This window comes from Diuraphis noxia, unplaced genomic scaffold, assembly GCF_037042655.1.
Source record: "Diuraphis noxia isolate RWA-SAM2 unplaced genomic scaffold, SU_Dnox_SAM2 contig0003, whole genome shotgun sequence".
In the NCBI taxonomy this organism is placed as follows: domain Eukaryota; kingdom Metazoa; phylum Arthropoda; class Insecta; order Hemiptera; family Aphididae; genus Diuraphis; species Diuraphis noxia.
In genome coordinates, this window is record NW_028301713.1 from 57,904,426 (window position 1) to 57,926,117 (window position 21,692).

At 26.2% G+C, this 21,692-nt stretch overlaps 1 protein-coding gene across 1 annotated transcript in view; it reads left to right on the top strand.

Moving 5' to 3' along the window:
- Positions 1 to 155: 155 nt before the first annotated feature.
- The window catches only part of LOC107166141 (uncharacterized), a 36,667-nt gene continuing 15,130 nt past the window's right edge, over positions 156 to 21,692 (top strand). The window contains exons 1-2 of the mRNA XM_015514719.2: positions 156 to 434; positions 20,149 to 20,338. Coding sequence (XP_015370205.2) covers positions 20,220 to 20,338 — 119 coding nt within the window. The 5' untranslated portion in view covers positions 156 to 434; positions 20,149 to 20,219. The remainder of the gene's footprint in view (positions 435 to 20,148; positions 20,339 to 21,692) is intronic.

Sequence of the window (21,692 nt, forward strand, 5' to 3'; positions counted from 1 at the left end):
GGAACACAACGAGTGTGACCACATCACATATCGCCTAACTAGCGGGGCTGCACTGAGCATTGTACCTCTCCCCCCTCGGCCATACCATCAACACCGCCGACGATGTTTGTTGTTCAGGCTGTTCAGCGTTCACTCGTTCACGTGACCAGAGGGGAGCGAGATTCCTGATTGTTTTCTTCAAATTCAATGTAACATAATAATACTATATTTACTATGCCGACGAGAACGTCGAGAACACTGAGCAGTGTGCACTGTGCCAGTGTGTCTCGTGACGTCGCCTTGTGCTGGTGTTTGTTGTAGTTCGTTTCGTTTTTGTTTTTGTTTTTATTATTTTGATCGTTCCGTTATCTGTTTTGTTATTGTTTCCGTGTACTCGTTTTCCGTTTTTCACTGTTCGTATACCTTCTACCTAGTTTTGAACACGTCCAATGACGGTAAGTTATCAATATCACATTTTTGTATTCATTACAATTACATTTGATCAACAGTTACTAAGATATGATAAATCGATCATCGAATCGTACTGCTAATATCGAATGTGTTTACCCGGCAGCAATGCCATAATATTAGCAAAATTGAACGGTTGATCATATAAGCAGTTATTTGACAAAATTAGTATATAGTATATACACTACGTTTATTGTATCATACAATGATCCATCTATCCATACATTTTCATCCTCTACAATACATATAACATACAATTTGTATGTTATATGTATTGTAGATGGATTTAAAAATCTCTTTTTAAAACTAAAAACCTCACTAATATCCGCCTATGTGACTTACCGAAATGTAGAATTTATTGTAAATGCGTAGCGAAGTGCATAGGTTATTGAGAGTTCGGTTTTTATTTATTTTAATTGTTTGAAACGTATAAAAGACTACGAGAAACGAATTTATATTGCGTGAACAGGTTTGCCCAGGCGTCTTTGTGATACCTACGCTATGACATCAAACATATTATTAGGTTGTTTGAAGTAAATAATGATATTATTATTATGTCATGTCTAAACCATAGATACACCTGCTCCAAGACAAGTCGACATTTCTTTGTCTTTGCACGTGTACCTACTCTTGTTTAGTTGTTTATATTATTCGTCGTTAAAAAATAAAATTGTTTTCATATCGAGATCGTAATAATACTACTATAGTAGTTTATTGGTACCTACTTACATGATAATTATAATATTATTGGTACTACGACTGGACGACTGCGACGAGGTCTTTGGTTTCCCAGTTGCGTTGCGGGCCACATAACCGTCATACTGAGTTACTTAAACGGTAAGAGATTTGAATGAACGTCACTCGATCGTTGCAAAACTTTCGGTTCGGAGTCCTTTACGCCACTGCTTTATAAAATCAATTAGGCTTATAATAACTCGATCAATGTCCCGTTTTTTCTTTCGTATGTAAGTGCATTGTATTTGTGCATAATTGAAGGAATCAATGTTCAATATTAATACCATATATTTGATAAAAGCAGTCTTCTGCATTATTATCTTAATGAATCATATTACCTACCTATATTAATATTTATCTATATTAAAATGTTCTGTATAAATATTATGTCACATAATGTAACTTGTAATATTATCGTGTGACCTCAAATGTTTATGGACTATCATATAATTACTATTAAAAAAAAAAAATATTTGTGTGTACTTTACGTATTATTCAAATGTTATAACCATATAGGTATTAGGTATATTCGTTGCAGGTAGCAGATAAATATCCTACTAGATTAGAAGATAAAAGGAATAATTTACATTGTAATAATTATACCTACATAAATCATATGTCTAAATTATATAAAATTACAAACCTTCATATTATTTAATAATTTATACTGATTAATATTTGCAATTCAAAGTGGTTTTCATCATAATATTTTGACATTTTGTCATGTTTTAGACAGAAAATGTTCTGATAAAAATTAATCTGAATTTTGAATTTAAAAAAAATATATAATATTTATTTATTTCACTAAAGTTTATCTAATGACAAATGTTTGAAAAGAATTCTGAACATTTAGTAAAGAAACTGAATAAAATACAGGTAGGTACATTGGTGGTAAAATGGGGATGGATGATGGTGATAGATCCCCATGACCTTTTCCCAGTGTAATAACCATAAATTATATTTTTAATAATTAAATAGGGCAAAATATCAGCTTTACACCTTCCCCTTAAAATTATTTAACCGGTGACTGGGTAGGCATGTTAATAATATATTAAAAATTTCAATATTTTAATGTATAAGTACCTACCTAATTATATGTATTTACATGAGTTACGTGTGCAATTTATGAAAAACGTATAGTTATTATAATGTAATATTACCTAGATTTTTAAAATGCAGGTAAAATATGTTGTATTGGAATTGATAGCCTCTATACAATTTTTGTTGACATCTTTTGATTAATATACTTGATAGATTATCTTAAAAATATATCACAAATAATATTTTGATGTTTTCAATACATTAAAAAAAATAAATTTACCTACCAAGAATTTTAAAAATACATTTGGCTCTTTCAAATACTAATCTGTCAAAAAAAACATATAGGTAGAATTAATAATTATATTCAATAAAAATATTGTGTAATATCTACGAGTACATCAAGTACATAATCTTTCATTTAATGTAGGATTCGTGTAATCATTTTAAACATCAAAGAGATTTTTGAAATATTTATAAATATTAATTAGGTGTCTGTATCGGTAAATTGCAAATCATAGAATATGATTTATAATAAATTCATAATAATGGCATTTATTAAAATATCACACAAGTACTGAATTATAAATTAGCTGGTATCACTTTTAATACAATTAACGATGATTGATAATAGGTATTATATTATACTCTACGAAATATAATAATGATTGTTGGTAGTAACTAATACCAATGTATTTAGATTACTTAGTTAGAATTTTGTAGGTAACAGATACTGATAAACTTCGTTCCGATCTTAATCGGGAATACCGATAACAGTACCAATGCGAAATTGTAAAATTGCATACGTTTTTGTTGTACAATCGTATTATTACTGTTAATTAATAATTTATTTATCATTTAATTTTAAAGTATGCTCAGTTTGTCTAAACGAAGGCGCTATAATATTACTAGTGATACGGAAAATGTTCAAAGTTTCGATAGGTAATTTAAGTAACTAATTAATAATTAGTGTCTATTGGTTATTGCTACATATTATTTTTTATCGGATTCTCTACTCTTCACACTGATCAAACCTCCTCGAAGTTAAACTCTGAGTAGGTATGTAAAGTTCTGTGTAAAGTATTATACCCGCGATTAACAACATAGTAAAAGTTAATTAAATATTTTTAAACTAATGTATACTTGTTCGTACTTATGTTTCGTCTACCAATAGTCAGAGGGCTATTTTATCAAATTCAATATTTTCGTTTTGTTTTTATAAACCTTCTTAAAATGATAATTAGTTAAATGATTTAAGATCTGTATACAATATGATAAAAGAAGAAAAATACGGTATTTTAGTTATAAAATCTAATTTTACCTAGTGAAGAACCTTATCCATTAATAGCACTTAAAATTGTTTGTTGTTTTTGTTACCTAATTTTGATATTTGGTTTAGATAGTCTCTAGAAGTCTGTAATTATTACCAAAATAAAGATAATATTTGTGCCTCGCAGTTGATTGGAACCTAATAAGTTATAATATGTGACTTGTACTCGTACAACTCGCAAATAGTTGATGATAATTATATATGAATTTTATTAATAATATATGGAATTGTGACAAGTTTGTCATACAATCACGTCTGTGAGTTTAAAGTCTATAAACATCACATATACATTATATAATATTATATATGTGAACTTGGGCTAAGAACGAGCTACGTTCTATACATAATATTATATAATTGTGAATTTTAAACTTCCTGACTCCAAAGGTAAAGCTTACCATTTAAAATTATTGTATCCGAAAAGAAAAATGTTCTAATTCTAAATGATTTTAGTTTGATGATTTTCAGGTTTTTATACGATTATTATCCCGATTATTATTATATTAACAAATCGGTTTTTGCGATTAATCATTGAAAAATTATTATACATTTACTACTATCTTTGTACGCTCTGCCTATGATTAAGTTTTGTCTTTGATGTTTCCTAGATATATTGTGGTTTATTGTCATTCTTTATATTTATTTATGGTCAGTATTTCATACCCAATAGCCAAAGTTTGGTTGTCTTGATTAGGCTTCTCACAAATTAACGTTGATATGCGTTTTAAAATAATTATTATAAGGAAATTTATCACTTAATTAGTTAAATTAATAAATATGATAATACACTTGAGAACAGCATATGACTTCGTTGTTCATATCATTTTAAACTATTTTATTTATTATAGTGCAAAATACAATTTGTATGCATTTATTAATATATTAAAATATATTTTATATAATTAACAATAATTCACGAAAAAGTTAACTGTTGCTTTTTGTTATCTATAGTGCAAATAATTTCTAATGGATAGGTCAAAATTGTTAGTAAGATCATCTCATTTGTATCGCATTATTCGTAGCAAATACAGTTTATATTTTATAATATGTACTGTAATTTTATATTTTGTTAATTTAAAATATCCAGTTTTACTAGTGATAAACTGATAACTAGTGTTTCGATGTTATAATATAATTTAACTTAATTTATACAATTACTAAATATTTTGATATGAAAAATCTTGATATTTTTTATTATTTATAATAAATTTAAAATCGGCTTAATTTCTATACCTAAATTTCATTAAAGTTCTCTATAATGTAATATAGATTGATACATTCGTTATTTATTTAGTGATTTAAAACAATTTTTGGTGAACATTTTATAATCAACGAAATAAAGATATTAGGTTTATATATTTTAAGTAAGTAGATTCTGCAGATTATAATAAATAGTTGAACCTTTTCCAAGGAATCCGCAATGGCAAGGACAATATTAGTCCTGGAGTACCTACAGCAGGGGCCCGTTTAAACGAATTCGTAGACTCGTAGTGTTTGATAATTTGGGCGCACGTTAAGTCCGCCCGAAAACGGTAAATTCTGCCCAAAATGAACTACAGGTGAAAAAAGATACATGTAAATTCCGCCCAAAAAAACTACAGGTAAAAAAGGTACATGTAAATTCCGACAGAAAAATAAATATATGCTAGTAAAAATGGTAATATTTATAATAATAAAAAAGAATCGAAATATAATCATAATCAATAATAAATTACAACATGTCATGTACATATAAAAAATAGAAATATAATAGTAAAAATAGTAATATTTTTGTAATAAAAGAGTCAAAATATAATCATAATCAATAATTGTTAATTACCATATTATCAAATTCCTTTCATATTATTATTTTTTTATATTTTTCAATTATATTTTGCATGTATTTATATGTTTTTATATGTTTTACTAAAAACACAATTATTATTTCAGATTTAAAAAATTAATTATATTTTTTATTTTAAATATATATATATCCTTTAGTACTTACTAAAATTTATTTCCATGTTCCGATTCAATGAATTGAGCTGCCATTATAGATACGTGCGTTTAAGACTCTAAACGATACTTATGTGATCAAACAATTTATATTTTATAATACTTCTATCTGATATTTCCAATTGTTATATCTTATATCCACAATATTGTAGTCAAAGCTGATGAGATATGACATGATTGACGATTGTCGTCTGATATGATTGTTCAGTGTATGTACATTTAGAACTTACAAAGTTCCTGATACTATACATATAACACGCCGCGTAGCAAGGCGTCAAGGCGTCGTACAGTCACGAAACGCTCATTTTAAAAATATTTATTTTCCGGACGGAATTTACTAATTCATTTTTGTACGTGTATATTTTTTCGAGCGGAATTTACATGTACCTTTTTTTTGCTTGGATATTTTCCCTGTCGGAATTTACAATAGATCTAAGTTTTATCTGTTCATTTCGGGCGGAATTTATAATCTACATATAATTTTATAGGATTAAGAAATATAAAATAAGTAAACAAGTAGGTAAAATTTTTTATTTATTTATCTTTTTTTAATTTTTAATAGAGAATATACAATTTATACACAAAGGCATAATAAGAATATGTGCTACAATATAATTTAGGAAAATATGAATAAGGTGAGAAAAGAAACCATACTAGTGATTGCACTTCCTAACAAGTAAATATAAATAAATAAATAAATAGTTAAATATAATATTATAATATAAAATAATTACATTATATTTGATTATATTTTATGCTATTAAATAGTTAAATGTATATTAAGCCATTTTGTTATTTTAAGTTGTGGGTGTTATTTTAGTGTGATTATTGATTACTAAGATTACTTAGAAAATCGTTGACGGTACACGGACACCCATATCGCCATCTGTTAATGGGATGTATTTTATTTGACATGATGAATAGAATCTACAAAAACATTTAGTATGAGGTCCAAAATTTTATATGGGAACAGGGACTGCGTCTAATTTCCTAGTGACCAATTACCATTGGGTAGTATAATACAATTCTTCTAGTAGGTACTAGATTGTATAGGTATGTGGCATGATGTGCTATTTATTATAATTTATAAACAATAATTAGATAGTTTTTTTATATTTTTTCGCGTTTATTTTACATAATATATCACTACTATCGTACTGTTATCGTAGAAATATAATCGTCATTGGCTAATGTGCATTAAAAGGCTGATTTACATGCATCTCAAATATTTTATTTAAAATTAATTTAAAACCAAATTTAATTAAGTTTTTTTTATTCGTATTATTTGTATCGTTTTGTATTTTTTCTATTAAAACTGTAATTAAACTAGTTAAACTAATTTTACGTCGAAAATAATTATTTGTATTCAACCGTTAATATGTATTTTTGTAATCTCAAAGTTAGAATTCATTTGATTTTATCAATAGAATAATTAATACGCATTAGCCTATAATGTGTATTAAAAATACGTTTATGTGCACTTCCAAATTAACTAAATGCGTGTGAACGATTGCATACAAAATTGAAAATAATAATTATAAATGTGGTAAGTTATTATTAATTTAGAGCTTAAGCTAGGAAAAACTAGACCTAATATAAAATAAGTACAAAGCTTTTGTCTTAAATTAGGAATATTGTGAATATTCACGAAAATTATTCTTTAAAACAAAACACAAATTTAAAAAAAAAAAAAAAAAATATAAAAATCATAATGGGATTTAAGCCTACTTTTCACAAGAAAGTATTTAAACAATTTAAATATATTTAAGTATAATTAATACTAATTTACTAATACTATTTTTATTGTAAACAGTTGCTGTTTTAATGAATTAAATTAATTTCAGTGAATTAGACGTTTTATTATATAAATAATATTTAATTTATTTAACAGAATCGTTTAACATCTAGGTAGGTACTAATAAAATCATAATATAGGTCATATATTACTAAGTAATTTTTTTAAAAGTTAAAAATTAATTATTTTTGCTTTAGTTTAGCTCATAAAACTAAAACGTATCAATAAATACTTTTTTACTGGGTAAAGAAAGTGATTTAAATTATTTTAAACTAGGTAGGTATAGAAAATATGCTGGGTCATTGAGTTATTTTTTTACCAATACCGATTAAGGAAGTTATAGGTATTTTACATTGGAATTTCAAACAATTAAATACATACTCGTATGTAATTTATAGTATATTAAAATAATATAAGCGTGTAGGTACACCACAATATTATATCTTTGTTTTCTACAATATTTTTAGTCCCATGCAAACATTAATTTAACATTTACAACAAACACATTTAACATTTAAAAGAATACTTCGTTTGTATGTTTTGTCTTTGTCTTACAAATGTAAAATATTGGAAAAACTGTTTTGCGTGGTAAGAACTGAGAAGGCTACAGTAATAACTCCAGTAATATTAATAACTAAGAAACGATATTTTCAACACATAAAAAGGAGAACTTTGGATGTAAAATATCATTTTCATTTTTTTAGAATTGAAACCACAAAAAAGTTATTTAAATTTGATTAATATAAAAAAATGTATTCTGAAGCAATAAGAGCTTTTTCGGTATAAGTGATGTCAAAAAAATAAAAATGATATTTCACTGATAATGTTCTCAACTGTATTGTATTCATATTTGGATTTTTAATTATCACTACAGCTTTAATTGTTATGTCCCGTGCGAAAGAGTTTTTGCTATTTTTTTTCTAGTAGTACATTAATATTTTAAGGCTGAGACAACAAATGCGGGTCTTCTTAAATCAATAAGAACTTTGAAGTACGCATTCTTTAGTAAAACAATATATTTATTTATATTACATGTATTAATAAATTGATTATTTAATTGAATTATACAAATAATAGCCCAGTGAATATTTTTTTGTGATAATGCATGTTTCTTACTTGAATTGAGATACAATAAACGTTGTATTTTAAAAGGTATGCTAATATTTTAAGGTCATGAATTCATGATGAATGATAAGCGACTGCTATAATATAATGTTCCTATTGTTTACCCCACCAACTTACTTTAATCTCACTTTATAGTTATTCTGGTACATTGTGCATTAGAACATCCATACTAGATTGAAGTAGGTATAGTGTTTTAGACACGTATTAAAAATTATACTATTACTTTTGTTAAGTTATGTATAATATAGTAAAAAAATTGTCATCATTTACCTATATATTTACATGTCCTTCACTAAGATCGTTTTTTAGGTTTGTGTTGTAAATATTTTAATGGATATTTTAATTATTATAATGTTTATTGATAAATTATCTTCATTTGTATTCATTGTTTTATATATTAGTTTAAAAAAAATTTGACATTTATATATAAACAAAATATAAATTATTAAATTATCATACATTGTGTAACTAATAATATGTGAAGAAACTTGTCTGAACTACATTTTCTCAATACTGAGAATAATTGATTCAGTTTAAAGATGATGTTATTTTTGATTTGTAAATATATTTTATGTTTAGATATTTGTTTTTCATTTTGTAAATATTTAGAAACTGTCATCATGTATTTTTGTTGGTGGAACTTATATGTTCACTTTTTATTGATGTCCATCACATAAATTTGTTTATTATTTTATGTATATAAGAATTTAAAAAAAAATCTATTATGTGTTATAATCAATTACAAAATTCTTGTCTTAAGATTAATATGCATTTTAAGCTGAATGGATTCTTAGTTAAATAAAATATATCATTAATAAGCTAAGCTTTTTACTGTAGCATTATTTATTGAGTTGGTAAAATTATTTGAAAAAGAATTAGATAATTGATTGAATTTTACTGATACAGTTATAAGACATGTGGTCAATTTTTATTTTTTTATTTTAGGACTACTTAGATAAAAATTGTTTACTATTCTAATATAATACAAATTTAGGTTTATTGAATTTTACAAATATTTCTTTTTATTCTGTGAGTGATTTATAGAAATATAATATATTATATAGGTACATTTATATTTATCTATTATTTTAATGATTAATTAATTAAATATGACTTATAAGTATTAAGAGTTTATAGAAATATTTAAATATTTTTTTAGAAAATAAGTGTGTCTATCTACCTATATAAGAATCATCTTGTATAATATATTAAATTTACATAATTATATATCATTTTTAATTATAAATTATTCAATTAAACTATTTGCTGTTTCTTGATAGACTAAAGAAAATTATTAAAATCATTAAAAGAAATATTCTTTGTGATAGTGTTTTAGATAAAGTATACCTTTGATGGTATTTTATTTGATACGCTATAATATGGATTATTTTATTTTGGTGTGTTTTAAATTTCTATTTAGAAAGTAGGTATAGTTCGACAAATTTGATTCTTTACGGATTACCTACATGCTATCCATAACGTAACGTCAATAACATCTCTCTTTAAGTTTGATCTTAAAGCAATATTAATATAACGTTGGGAATAATCAATATCTATGAAGTATAAAAATCGTTTAGATCGGTAAAAATATTGCACGAGAAACAAAACTCATCACACATCAATGTCATTCTAAATACAATGATGTTCACTTTAGATCTAAGATCTTCACAATGCAATAATATATAGAACTTGAAAATATTTTTCTTACTCAAGTTAAAATATAGTAGGTTTCTGTTTTTAATGAATCTATTATAAGATATGAAATATTACATCTAATATAAATTAATATATTTTTAACCGATAATTTTGATGTTAGGCATTAAAAATTAGTTACACCATCTCATTTAAAATATACAAAAATACAGTTCGCATAATATTAAATCAATTGTTATTTTAAAATGTTTGATTATTTATCATTTTAAGTTTTACCCACATAACATTGGGAATAAACTAAATATTTGAGGATGTTCTTATTAAAATGTACTTGTCGTGTATTGTATGGTTTATGACCGACAATAATAAATGGCGTATACAATACAACAAAACGTGCTATTATCGTAATATTTAGAGTTTGAACACATCGATCAATAGATTTTAAGAAAACATTTTTGTGACTGTATTGTTTTAAACATTAAAATTAATAGTAAGGTAATAATATGCCTTTTAATAGAGATAATACATCTGTAATTCATTTTCGTATATTTCATGCATGTTGACGCACAGTGAGTATGCTTTGTGCTTTTATTAGTGTGAGAATATTAGAAGAACTCTAATGCTCTGAAGCTTTATATATTGGTTATAAAACTACGGTTTTAAATAATCCAATCGACTCCTCGGCAATTAACGATGTACAAATTATACTTGAACCTCGATCTCTTTTAAGTTCACTTGACATTTTTCAAATGTATACTTTATTGATAATTAATAAATCAATGAATGGCTTTAAAGTTTTGCACACGTTCATTTCTGAGGTTTAAACTTTTTCACATATCGGTGTCATCTTTGATATAATTCTCACGTTTGCTTTGATAATAATACATTGGACTAAATTGTTCAAAACAATCCATTTGATAGAATCGTGTTATTTATTAATCAAATCATGATTTATTTATTTTTCCATTATTATTAGGTATTAGTCTCCATAAGTTTTTAAAATAAATAATATATATGTAAAATATAATCATTATAATCATTAATCATGTTGGATCGTAATTAGTAAAGTATTTGGGAATTGTGTTTCTCGTATTTTCTTCAAAATTACGCGTTTTGTATTTATATACATAATACATATTATAATATATTATGTTCGACAAAATGCTTCAATAATAAAGGTTTTTAGTCTACGTTAAATTCTTGAATACATTATATTCTAGTATACTACATAATGTAACCTACATATAAATGTTCCGTTTTGTTCTATCGTGTGGTTATGGGAATGTGTTGGGGAGGAGGGGATGGGGATGGTTGAACTGAGGCTTGACGTAAGTGCAGTATGCAATTAAAAATATCTCGACGAGAAACCATTTGGAGACGAGACGCGATGCATATTACGGGCTTCTGCTGACGACCGGACGTTTAAATTCTCACAAAACGGCGAGCGTCGGCGGTTTTCGAGGCCGACCACACCTAATGACACCCGCCAGCATAGGATCCTGGTACACCGGTGCCCACTTGTTTCTCAACTCCGATGCTAAACCGATTGTCAACGATTTTTCGATTAGATTATGTGAACAAAATATGTTTGTATCAACAATATAATATTTTGTATGTATTATGTATTGTATGATATGCACACACGAAAATCCAATTAACGATGTTTTGATAAAAAAAAAAGTAAAGATTTTACAATAAGATGGTAAACATTTTATTTTTGATGAAAATGATTTTCGGCCATTGTTTTTTTCATTTTTGAACCACTGCGACTTAAGCGTAGGTGCCCGTCCAACTTTATGCAAACAACAAGATCCTTTCGTTCCGCACGCTCGCGTTTTATGGTATCACTAGTGCGGCGAATCAGCTGGAGAGGCCTATAAATAATAAATTATGAATAAGCCACGCACACGCTTATTATTATCGCACGTTACTGCGGAAGGGCAATGGGCTTTTTATTATTCCATGATAATTTTTCCAACCATGATATGCCATTTTTTTTAAATGGATAAATTAAATATAATATACTACTACCTACCTATTTTATATTTTTGTACTTAGTTCATGAGTTTAACTAATTTCTTACAAATTTTTGATATCTTTATTGAATAAAAACTTATAAAATGGTAATGTTGAAACATTTTTATAATCAAGTAAATAATGTAGGAACCTATACTCAAATATAATACCTATAAGTTTAGGTACTCTAATATTTGTTACCTACACCTATACTTTATTAGTATTTAAGTGTTATAATTTAAAATCGACTGGTAAATCACTGGTATTGTTATCTAATTAAGCAACGATGGACTGCAGCAAGTTATAATGTTAAAATTTGTTAAATAGCGTTTGAAGTATAAAATCGTTGATATTTGAATTTAAATATGTAATAAAATGAATAGAGACAGAAGATTCTGCTCTTTTAGACCATGACATCTAATTTTAGTATACTCAGTAGCATATGTATTCAGTGTTAACATATATTCATTATTGATCATTTGAGAAAACCCACACAATATTATAATATTATTGTCTTGAAATTCAAATATCAATTTGAAAGCATTTAAGAGGTACTTGTAACGCAGAATAATATGGATAGCCCTGGGTTGAATAAAAAATTGAATGTCATGGAAAAGTGCGTGGCTGGTAAAAAAAAGTGTACTTATGATAAAGTTGATATATTTAAATTTTGAATATTATTTTTGAACATTATCAATGATTCCGAAAATGAAAAACATGATTTGACTGTTTAAATATTATTATTTTTATTTCCATAGGTTTCTATTTCTGTGTGCTACATTTATTAACTTTATTAACGATAATTTGTCCGTGACGCCACAATGTTATTAATTATTATAGTATCACGAAGTTGTCTTGACGTCTTGTTCATTAAATTGTTCACGTTTATTTTTGCCTTTAGTTGTTATAATTAATGGTTGTTCTTTTTGTTGTCCATGTGCTTACAGATTCCAATTTTGAAAAAATCCCACCATTGGTATAAATACAAATATTAAAAACCTTTTATATTCTATGTATTTTGAAGACTTCTAACCAATTTTAAGTAAATTAAGAACAATTTTTGAAGTATTTTATTACATAATAATACTCTGTTTATTAAACATTCTCGATTGTTTAATATATGTAAACAATCAAAATCGGGTTTTTGTTCATAAAGTTGAGAAATTTTAAGCTGATCTAAAACAATGATAATATTGTTCTTCCTTAGTCCTTATTATAGTGTTCAGTGACGGAGTTTGTTAGGGTGTTTATGAAGTTTAATGGACGTAATTAGATGATGTTTGGTTTTTATCGGATATTACGAAAGTGAAATTTTAAACTCGTGGTACTCATATAATACATGATGTAGTCAAGTGATAATTATATTTTTAATTTGTATTTTTGTCTATTACCTGATTTGAAATAAATGCATTTTATTGCCATACGTAATAATATTATCAGTTATAACAAAGAACATCATCAAATAATATTATTATCGTAGAAATAAATGTTTTTGTATTTGGTTAGATGTAGGTATAACTTACTCTATGCATCCCAATTTCACTAAAAACATCTTAATGTTTGATATTGATTAAGATCCATTTTTTATTACATGTTAAATGTATTTTACAGTGATTTATATTATAATACAATGCAAATATTAAATTGTCTTATCATGTACACTCTACAGCATTATATACATAATATTATTATTTATATAATATTATAGTCGTCATTTCGTCAATATTTTTAACTCTGTCAAGAATATTATATAGACAAGTTTATTCATACTGTTCTTAGTAAACAGGAAATAAAAATAATAAAAATACAATCAGCGTTTTAGTGTCATGTCTTATTTTTTAAATTATTTACACATTTTTTTCACAAATTATTCTAGAAGCAAATACTTTTATCTGATTTTTATTAGACTATGGAATGTTGAAAATACAACGTATTAACATGCTCATCAAATTTGCTTTGTTACTCGTTTTTAATTTTAGTATTTTAATGTTGACAGAAGGAGATAGTTATGATGGAAATAATTACTGTTTATGAATAAATTAAATTATAGTCTTGTCCTAAAGTAATTATTTTATAAAATACTTTGGTATCTTCTGTTGATTATTCGTTATAAACTTGTAACACAGTTTTGTATCTTTATTGTAAAAATATACTTATATTTGCATTTTGACATTAAATCATTATTTTATTTTTATATGAATGACGATTTTTCTAAATTACGTTATCATTTGTTGACTAGAAAATGTGTTTAGATTATATTGGTACTTTTCGTAATTAACAATTATATATTACGTATTAAACTATATAATATATTATGTTACGGAAGACATATTTTACTTTCAAAACCAATTTGTACATCTACCAGAAACCATTGTACCGTTAATATCTCTAATTTATACCGTAACTATAGTTAAAAACACGTCATCACAACCAATAATTGTACGTACCTACTACCTACATAATTTTACTACAGTGCATGATATCATGATGACGCGAATACGTGAATACGTGATGCATATAACACTCGGTACTTTGGTAATATATTGAGAACTATAATATATTTTTGTAATTTATAACTACCGGAAATATAATCATTGGTAATCTGTCTTTGACAAACAGTGACTAAAGTGACTGCACATAATAAATAACACGTAGAACTTTAGAAAACTAATGAGTAATGAGTTCATATTTTATTGTACTTTATTGTACCTTTGTAGATGTATCATACATGTGTAGATGATTGTGGGTTTTTTTTTTGGAATTTTTTTTCAAAAAATCTTCTATTTCTTCCAGCACGTGGGGTTAGATGCAAAATAAGATATATAGCACACCGCATAATACAATAAATGTCAGCGTTACAGTGAATGATTAACTGAATTGTAATATGTTATTATAATAGCATATGCAACAATATTAGTATACGTCAGTATTCGAGTGTGATAACCTCCAAAGTGTCTGGTAAAAACGAAACAACTTGTAGATACCATAATATAATATAATATAATATAGTAAATACTCGTATATTATGTTATACACCGTTGCAGACCGCAACATTCAAAACAATCCATCGTCATAAGAATAACCACAGTTAGGCACGTGCCATGTGAGAACGCCCTTTCACCCCCACATATAAATATTATGGGGACTTTTACATATTATAATATTCGTATATATATATATATATAATTTAGACTTTAATGAGTTAACCCTTGTTAAGTGGTGTGGGAATTCTGAAAATACATTTTTATTTCAGTTGCAGGTAGCATTATTTATGATTAATTACCTTTTTGAAACTACATTTTAAAATGATCATAACGTAATGAAAAAATAATAGTATCATTAAACGCTTACGTGGGTTATCCCTAGGAAATAATATTAACTTTAAAGGTTATAATAGGTCAATTTTATTTACTCCAATACAAAAATTAACTGCACACTATTGAAATTGGTGAACGAAAATTTGGCATGTTGTATGAGTGTAAGACGGAAGACAACACATGCACATGCGACGTATCATAGTTGATATATCAACTATAATTGTAACCACCTCCCCTGGATACACAAGTGTAAGAAGCCATCCATTAGTGACACTTGACTATGAACTGGTTGATCAGTAAGTTACCTTTCGTTAAATCAAATCATTCATGAAGTTGGTTATTATTAATTATTAGTCGTTGGCATTTAAAAATGTGGGGTTATAAATTATTTTAAATTTGATTTTTCGAATTTTTAAAAATATACTTAGACCATATTTTAACATTTTTGAGGTTTCATTGTACTTAAACAATATTTTTTGGAGATACTGAAACAATTGACAACCTCACTATATTGTAAATTATTTAGCAAATATTTTTTCTGAAAATATTGACGTATCAAAATTAAAACTCAACGAACTAGTTATTGAGTTATTTATTCTTATATACTGAGAATAAAAAAATTAATAATAGTGGGCTTGAAAGACTTATAGTGACGGCTATGGTGATTTGAAACTTTTAATAAAGGAAAAATAGCATGCTTGGTGAAATTACTTGTGTATAGTCAACGATAAATTAAACACTTCTAATGAATTCAGATTATTTTTGAACAAAGAACAAAGGTAATGAGTGTTTAGTGATTCTATGAAAGACCACTTTCTTAACAACGAACAATAAGTTAGTAAATTCCCTATTGATTCCCTTATGACATTATATCGGTAGATGTATATGATAAACTATGAGTATGTATACATAATAAGATAACGATTTTGAAATTTTTATTACATGTATTAAATAAAAATCCTTTAAAAAATGTATAAACATTTTAAACAAAAAATATTATTATAGTAATCGTTAAACAATATTTTATTTTTTTAATACTCTGTTTGATATAAGTGTCAAAATATTATAAATTCAATCTTAAAACAACTGTAACTATCAATTTATTGTTTTCACTAGTAAAATTAAATTCAAAAAATACATTTTCAAATTTAATATCATATATAAGTTTAATATAAATATTTAAATTAATCTTATATAAACTAAAAAAACGTAATACCAAACAAATTTAAATATAGTTTTGTTTAAAATTGATTCCTTATTATTATTTTTTTTTTAATTAATATAATAAACTACGAGGAATAAACTCTATCAGATTGGTAAAAATGAAGTGATTCTCATAAAATTCAGGAAGGTGGACATCTAAGATAGGGTACTTTCTGTTCTGGCTGCTTTGGCATCACGATATAATTATAATCTGCGTGCAACATATTAGTCAGTTTTTTTTTCTACACAATTTTATCGGCTGTTGTACACGTGCAGACGTTAACAGAATGTCTCGAGATAGAATTGCTGTATTTTTCTTCTATAATATTTCAGTTCTCATGTACTAAAGCTGAAGTGTTCTCATAATATTATACCATATCAACCCGGTGTGCAATTACCACATCGCGTGGAGCGACCGATCCATCGATTGCTTATTGCGTTGTATTACAGGTACACTTACTACGTTACATATGTGTGGGAAAGTGTAGGTAATACAGATATATCTCGTCACAGATATTTAAACCATACGACGTGCCGTACAGTAACGATATGCGTGCTATGTAGACCTAAGTATCTATAACTTCATATTATACATTATTAAAATAGCTATGTCCCATATACTTACACCAATATAATACATTATAATTTATATATACCTAGGTATGCGCGCGGTGCAACCATTTTAGGTTCTTGGAATCATGTTGATGTGTATTATAGACTTGCAATGTTTGCGGTTTTATGTTGAGGTATAAACAATAAAATTGTTTTTTTTTTTTTTTGTCAACCCATTTAAAATGAGCCTTGTTTAGTGGAATTCGGTGACACGTTGACGAATATTTTAATTACTTACCTACATCATTTTTTAGTGAGTGTTTTGTGTTTAAGATAGTTATTTTTACTTAAGAAATTATAACTATAATATTTAAACAACTATGATGAAAAAATGTTATACTTTTATTGAGAAATATGATGTAGTTACCTACTGTTTATTAATCGTGTACAACTGTACAAAATAAAGTTAAGTAGGTATAACTACATATCACTGTAAGTGTTAAAACTTATAATAAAAGTTTAACCTAACATATATTGTGTATTTTTTTTAGTTTATTCTTTTCTTTATATAATTATATATGATACATTAATAGTACGTAGAGTAGGTAAAGAACGTTTATAATTTGAGTGATGTTATTATTTTGTTATACAATATATAAAATATAATGCAGTTAGGGAAGTTGTCTGCTTGTTTCGAAATACATATTTTTCAAACACAATTATTCACCTAATCAATATTTTTCCATGGATACATAGATTTCAGCGTTGGTACAGTTAATTTATTGTTTATCGTCTAATTATTTGTTATTGACGGATTTCCTTTCTATTAAAAAATTGATAAATGTAATGAAACTTTTATTAGATTGGGTGACTAGTTTGTCAGTTTATCGCTCTGCTAAATGCATAATATTGTACGATAATACCTATGTAATGATAAATATTTTGAAAAATATGATTAAGTTTTTTTCTGGAATGTGGTGTATAATATTATAGATAAGAACCACGTCATAACCACAAAAATGCGCGATGTTCTATCGATGTGACGATGTCATACTTTATATCCTGCCGTTAAACAGAAGAAAGATGTCTTGTGAACTAAAGCAAATTAACTTTATCTTATTACCACACATATTATTATATTTTCTAAAAATACGATTAATAAAAAAGCGGGTAAGTCGTGGATGTCGCTCTGCTGTACAGTAGGTTACAAGTGGGTTACTGTAATTATTGATAGAATTAAATTTGAATTCAATGATATTATATCATATATTGTACACGAAAAACAATTCTGAGCGGAAACGGTTTATCTGTCTAGGATATTATATTATAGATTATTAAAAATTTTCAAATCTTAGATTTAAAAAGAAAATTTTTTATGAATTTCTAGTTTATAATAATTTGCGAATTTTTGTGATTTTTACGTATGTTGTCAAAATTCAAACTTTAAATTCTTGTAAAAAAAAAATTGTGACTATGTATTTATTTTATTTTTCAACTGCTATTGTAAAAATATTTTAGGAGCCTTGTATTAAATTTTGAAATCAGTAGTGTCGTCGGTCGCGGCGACCCAAAGTTCAGTCGCAGCGACCTGTCGCGTCTTGCAAAACAGTTGATACTATTTCCCTATTAACAGATATTGACGACATGTCGTGGCGACAGGTCGCGGCGACATGTCGCGCCTTGGAAAACGTACCTTTAGATTTAAAAACAAAAACTTTTATGAATTTCTATCTGACATAATTTGAACATTGCCGTAATGTTTACCTATTTAGTCAAAATTTGAACTTTAATTGCTTATAAAAAAAAATGACCTCTAAAGTATCAGCTCAAAAACATTACTTTTCAGAAAAGATGCTACACTTGATACTTTTGAAGAAGTTTAGAGGGAGAAAAAGTGTTTACCAAATAAAAAAGAAATAAACATCATTCTCTAATTAGTTATATAATTGTGTAAAAAAATGTGTAACTAACACTGTACCAAAAAGTTCACTTTTATATTATTATATACAATTTTTGTTGTTTCTAATACTTTTAGGAGACACGCAATTTGAGAAATTAAAAATACAGTGGAATGCAGTTATATTTGTATTCGATTTAATACTTCTTTTACATTGCTTATTAGTAGTTACAATAACGATTTTTTATTAGCTTCAGGTGAGGAAATAATAATTATTATTTATAGATTAGAGTTTCATTTATTTTTTTTTTATTTTGGTTTTGTTGGATATTACTTTAAAGTTTGGTTATAAGTAAATTAAGTGACTTAATTTTTGAAAAGATTCCATTGAAAAATTGTGTGGTATTTCAGAATACACACAATAACCATGTAATACATTTACTATCTACACTTTCTTGCATTTTATTGCCACTAATGGCATCTACCATCTATTAAACTATTGTAGATATTATATAATATATCGACAGTTAAATCATTACTATAATTTAAAATTTTTAATACACGTTTATGACACCGTTTTTTTTTTATTAATTAATTATGATTTAGGTTAAGCCAAAATAAAATTATATTAGTTATGGTTTTATAGAGTTGTATGTGGTTATGTTCACGACTGTCAACTTACCAAGGCAAAAATATTTTTTCTTTGTCAAACGTATTTCCAAGTATACAAAGCTATAATTAGTAGATAGGTACTATTTTAACAATAAACTTTAAATTAAGTATTTTTATTATAATTATATGTAGATATATATGCTGTACATTATAAATAAAAAATAAATTGCGATAATTAAATTCATGTATTGTGTATTGTTGTAACCTTCATTCTGAAAAAATGTCATTAGAATGGCGGTGTTTTGTTTTTACAATCCACCTTATACTATTTTCTCTATAAGGTTTAGTCTCCTGATTTATTTTCTTATATATATTTTAAGCAAAGCGATGAATGTATTGGTTTAACAATAGTTTGTGTTTTTTTTACACTTAGACATCAAACATTCGGACAATCAACACCATGTAAATTGACAATTTTCATCAACCGTGAGATCACTATCCATCATGGCACATTATTGTAATTTGGGCATATATGCTGCGGCGTTAATACTTGCCCACTTGTGTTATCCAGCTGAATCGGAAACAGAGCTCAAAGGATCTAATGTTTGTACCAGATTAGAACTGTAAGTACAATTTTTTTCTAATCCATTGATCAACGAGTGGTGGTCAAATTATTTTATTATGTGGGTGGGAGGTCTGATTTTTTTAAATACAAAATTTGATTATTAAAAATATAATTTACATTATTGTAACATTCATTGAAAATAGATCATGTTGGGGTATTTATATATTTATCCTTCCCACCCCCTTCTTAGGCCACTACTAGTTTGTGCATTTAATCTGTAATTGTTTTAAAATAAATTTTGGGGCTTGAATACATTTACTTTATATTATAGTCATTTAGATAATAGGAAATTACTATGTATATTTAAATACCATTATGAACATACATTTTACCCGTGCGTGACCATATTTAATTATTAAACAAAAAATATCTAAATTTAATAACTGATTAAATTAATTACTCTTATTAAATAGAATGTAGAACTTTTTTTAAAAAGTTTTATCTATTTTTAAAATCGGTATTAAGTGAAGATTTCAAATATTTAATGTTTTTAGAGTTACATTCCTAGTTTATGTAATTTATTAATAATAACAGTTTTAGATTCTGAGCGGAGTGAGGAATGTATTGATTTTACAATGATGTGTTTTTTTTTTTGTGTCTTTCATCGCATTTTGAGGCGGTTAAAGTGCTTCAATTTTCGACTTCAGTACCTCGTTCGATCAGAAAGTGAATCTAGTTGGTACTTTGGTTGGGGGGAGGGGGGGGGTCAAAAGTAAAAAATTACCAATATTTTTTTTTCTTAATATTTGGGATAAACAAACTAAAAATTATGGAAAAAACGGGAATTTTTACACACAATTAATTTTCGACAAAATCGATTTTAGTTTTTGATGTAACTTTAAAACAAATAACCATAGATACATGAAATTTCACCAAATTTTTATATAAGTATATTCTATACACCTTGCAATTTTCAAAAAATTTTGACTTAAGTTGAACTATTTATGAGCATATTCAATTTTCGATCATTATTAGATTTTTTTAAAAATTAATATCCATAAAAATTTATTTGTTGGGTAGAAATTAATAATGTAATATTTACAATAGCATTTGAAAAATAAAATAAATACATAGTCACAATTTATGTTTTAATAATAATAATAATAATTTGTAATTTTAAATGAACTTATCTGATTTTAAAAATTGTAATAATAAAATTGAATTTTTATATAAAATACATGTTTTTACTACGAATGCAGCCCGCAAGATTAAAAAAAAATAAATAATATGTGGGCCACTGCATAAAAAGGTTGAAGACCCCTGGTATACAATGATATAATATCATTGGATTCAAATTTAATTCCATCCATTACAGTAACCCACTTGTAACCTACTTACTGTACATCAGAGCG